This window comes from Coffea eugenioides, chromosome 2 (genome assembly GCF_003713205.1).
Source record: "Coffea eugenioides isolate CCC68of chromosome 2, Ceug_1.0, whole genome shotgun sequence".
Classification (NCBI taxonomy): Eukaryota; Viridiplantae; Streptophyta; class Magnoliopsida; order Gentianales; family Rubiaceae; genus Coffea; species Coffea eugenioides.
The window spans coordinates 2,076,070-2,079,996 of record NC_040036.1 but is presented as its reverse complement, the minus strand read 5'-3'; the positions used below and the strand labels follow the sequence as shown (position 1 = coordinate 2,079,996).

At 36.3% G+C, this 3,927-nt stretch overlaps 1 protein-coding gene across 2 annotated transcripts; it reads left to right on the top strand.

Moving 5' to 3' along the window:
- The first annotated feature begins 347 nt into the window (after positions 1 to 347).
- On the top strand, positions 348 to 3,057 carry LOC113762100. 2 transcript variants are annotated; one of them, XM_027305372.1, is made up of 5 exons: positions 348 to 479; positions 1,632 to 1,729; positions 1,818 to 2,255; positions 2,349 to 2,389; positions 2,500 to 3,057. In XM_027305372.1, the coding sequence occupies exons 2-5, from the start codon at positions 1,672 to 1,674 to the stop codon at positions 2,692 to 2,694; spliced, it is 732 nt and encodes a 243-aa protein (XP_027161173.1). In that variant the 5' UTR covers positions 348 to 479; positions 1,632 to 1,671; the 3' UTR covers positions 2,695 to 3,057. The 2 variants fall into 2 exon arrangements, with proteins under 2 accessions (XP_027161173.1, XP_027161172.1); XM_027305371.1 differs by having other exon boundaries at positions 2,497 to 3,057.
- The last annotated feature ends 870 nt before the right edge of the window (positions 3,058 to 3,927 follow it).

Sequence of the window (3,927 nt, the reverse complement as noted above, 5' to 3'; positions counted from 1 at the left end):
TCTTAACCTTAAAACAATTTATTACTCAAGAACAACTCGTTCCTTTTTTTAAAAAAAAAAGTTAAAAAAGATAAGTGCCCATTCATGCCATTTATACCATTTACAGGATTAAAATTCCAAAAGTACCAGTGCAAGTATCTTTTCAAAATTCGGATGACGAAAAAAAAAAAGGAATCGTTTAAACAAATTAAAAGTATTGTACCAAATTCGGAAATACTTACAAATGAAAATAAAATCCCATTCTCGTAAATACTTGGGCCAAGACATAGCAATTAGGGAATAGTCTAAAAATATGACCGTTGGTGCCGAAGGGCGGTCCTTTATATATAGGAAGACCCAAACTGAGGAGCCGTTGAATTTACACTCTCATCGCCAACAAATCCAGAAAATTGCAGATAGAGGTAGCTTCAAGATATCCAAGAACGCAAGTAATTTTTCTGTAAAGGAAGCGAACTATAATACTAAGTACGAAGCGCTTTGTAAGTTTTCTTTCTAGATCTATTGGTTTCTGGTTTCGAGTACAGATTAAAGCAATTTGATTTTCATTATAATGCATGACTGTATACTTTATCCATTTTCTTGGTTTCCCTGAGGTTGGATGCACGAATTGCCAGTACACATGAATTTTCTTTGTTGCCCTAGAATTCGATACTTGAATTTTCTGTACGAATGATAAGTTGGATACTTGAATTTTAATGCCATTTGTTTTGGGTTATCGAATTTGAGGGCTTTTTCTTAGTTTAGTTTTTCCGGGTGGTTTTCTCTGGAATTTTTTACTACTAATTTATTTACTTAAACCCATTCTCTCACTATTATCTGAGCTCTTTCACGGAGTATTCAAAGAATCATTATTAAAATTCAAAGGGAAGTTCCAAATAATTGCAAAAGGTTCCTGATTCTGTTATATGGTTTCGATTGAGTTCTTTTATTGAAGAAATATTCCCTTGTCTTTTTTGGTCAGTTTAGATACCACTGTACAATCTGAAAATGGAGCCATTCGCATTCTGTATTTGTTCCTAGTTCAGTTTGTTTGCTGTTGCAAGTAGGATTCAAGAAATTTGGGGCTTTGGTCAGCGTGACGAAATATGCATGATGGTAAAAAGGAAGGGCTCGTACGCCTTAGGTTGTTGAGATTATATCATCTATAGGTTTCTTCCTGTTGCAATAGATTCTGGTTCAGAATCATTTTACAAGAACCAGCCACAATTATTTACGAAGGGTATATTCAATTTGACATATACCCATTGTGCTACATGAGCCTGGGATTTTAAGAATTCGTTAGATATTTGTGAAATTTCCTTATCTTTTGTGTCTGCAAAACATTGTGATTTGCATTCGCAAAAGGTTTAAATTTATGTATCGTGTCTCTCAAGTCTGTCCTGTGTTTGTCTTCTCCAGTTTCTTCCTATTGTTTTGGTTATTGTGGTTTGTAGCCATTTAGTTCATAGGCTGCCCCATGTTACAGTTTAGCCTGACGTATCTCTAATACTGTACAATCACTTGATTGATTTATATGTTCAAATCAGCATTGGTAATCCTCGGTTTTGGCAGTACTGGAACACTACAAAAAATTATGATGTTTATGCAGAATCACTTTTCACGTCGACTTTAATGCTTTAAACTTTCACTAGAATTGCAGAAGTGCTGCTAGGTTTCTGTAACTGACAACTCATGGCAACTCCAACTGGACGATTGATTCAAGATCAGAATCTGAACGTTCATTCTACAGGTGCCATTATCTTGCACACACTCACTTTGAATGACTCTTTACTCTCTAGAGAGAAATCATTTCTTCTAATTAACTTTGTTATGTATAGGAGCTCCTCTTGGAGGAAAGATTGATGCCTACAGGGCTACCAAGAACGGAGCACTTGGTGGAAGAAGAGCACTTAATGATATATCAAATTCAGGGAAACCTTCTGCCCTTCAGCCATCAACAAAGCATAATTCCATAAATGTGGTTTCTACAGGAAAAGTTCTTGGTGCAGGCAAAGCAAATATGTCCAAGGCACCCCCGGAGAAAGTGAAAGGAGGTGGTAGAAAGGCTCTCAGTGACCTTACCAACTCTGCAAAGCCATCTGTTCAACATCTTTCTAAGAAGAGTCAAGGCCAGAAATTAAGTGCCAAAGATGGAGAGAACATTCAAAGTGCCATTAAGGAGGAGGCCTTTCTGCACAATCATCATGATTGCATAAAAGCACAGAGAAACGTAATGAACTTTGGCTTTTTTTTGGACACAGTTGGAATAGACAAAGGTATATCTGCTTTAGTGTTCATTTTTGTCTTAAATGTGAATATTTGAATTACAAGTCAAGCTTTTCATTCGCTTAACGTTCTGTTGATAGCAGGATCTTCATTGGTGCTTCCGGAAACATTGGAGTTGAAGAAGGTCAATCACACCACACTTCTTAGCTTTTTCTGTTACCCTACGCTTTCTTTTCCCTCCTCAAATGAATGCAGCTATTGGCATAACTAACTTTTGTCTTTAATTTTCAGCAAGACAGCCCTGTGAAGTGCTTGGAAATGGAAGAAATGCCAATGATACTGAATGAAAATAAAGTTGCTGAATGCGGGGATGCTGAATTTCTGGGTTTCTCTTCACCCATATCAGTGAAACATACATATGAAAACTGGAAGGATGATAATTTTCTTGGTTTCACGTTGAAGGAGACACCAAAACTGCAGAAGTTCTAATGCTGGGATGCCAGAGTTCCTGGGTTTCTATTCACCCCATATCAGTGAAACAAGCATATGAAAACTGGAAGGATGATAATTTTTGGTGTTTCATGTTGACTAAGACACCAAAACTGCAGAAGTTCTAATCCTTGCCTAAGCTACAACCATCACTAACTAGCATTATGTAGATGTCGTGCTGATGTCAGTCAATGAATTGACTGTCACTCGAGTCCTGTTGGGAGAAAACCCTGCTTTAACTCTATCCATATCTTTGATTTTGGGGATATATCATATTACTGTTCCTCTGTGCTGATTCTGAATTCTATGTTGCTTTTTCATTTGTGAATCCACCTCAGTTATCTACTGTTTTAATTTTTCTTAGATTCAAGAATGCTTTTCTTGTTGATTTTCTGATATACTATCCTAAAATACTAGTAATTTCCCTTTAATTTGTGATACCGGGGAATTTCTTAGTCAGGTGTTTGAGTTTTGGAATACCGTATCTCATGATAAACCAGCGTTGGAAAGGCATATATCATCAGTTGCAGTTGTGTGGAATCTGAGAGTAGGTGGCTCGACACAGTTCTTTCGAATACAAGATTTGTACCACGAACAAGCATTGCATTTCGAATACAAGCCGGCAACTTCCGTGAAATGATATTTATATGAATCTAATAAAAATTGTTCCTCGAGCCTCTTATTTGTTTGTCCATTTATTTTTGGATTTGGATGATTGCGATCAAAGGACTCCATAGAATTGTGTTTTACCTTTACTACAGCATAGAGAGGAACTCACCATTGTTCAAGGCAATTAATTGTACACCCTCTTTGGACAAACTTCTAATCACTAATCAGTATCATACTAGTATTTTGGTTTATAATTTATATGAGAATGAGGAGAAATAGGTCAAACACAACATTATTACCCATTTTTCTCATATCTTCCCCTTCGTGCCACTTTTTCGACCTTTCAACCTCCTCTCTCCTCGATATTTCTCCTACTCTTTGCTACTCTCCTTTCTACTTTTTGAATCTAATTTTCTCGCACCCCTACAATCTTTCGTCATTCCTTCAAATCCTACCCAATTTTTTTTGTATCCCTATAACCCTTTCTCGTTTTATTAAATCTTATTTTCTCTTTGCTCTATCTTGTTGCCACTCAATTATCCTATCTCTTATCTAATTTTACAGCCCGCTTATCTCATATTCTATTATTATTTTCATCTATTCATAAATGTAAATGGTAACCTA

Coding starts and splice junctions, on each gene's coding strand:
- LOC113762100 (XM_027305371.1), top strand. CDS start 1,672: ATGGCAACTCCAACTGGACGATTGATTCAAGATCAGAATCTGAACGTT. Junction 1,730..1,817: donor TCTGAACGTTCATTCTACAG/GTGCCATTATCT, acceptor TGTTATGTATAG/GAGCTCCTCTTGGAGGAAAG. Junction 2,256..2,348: donor CACAGTTGGAATAGACAAAG/GTATATCTGCTT, acceptor TGTTGATAGCAG/GATCTTCATTGGTGCTTCCG.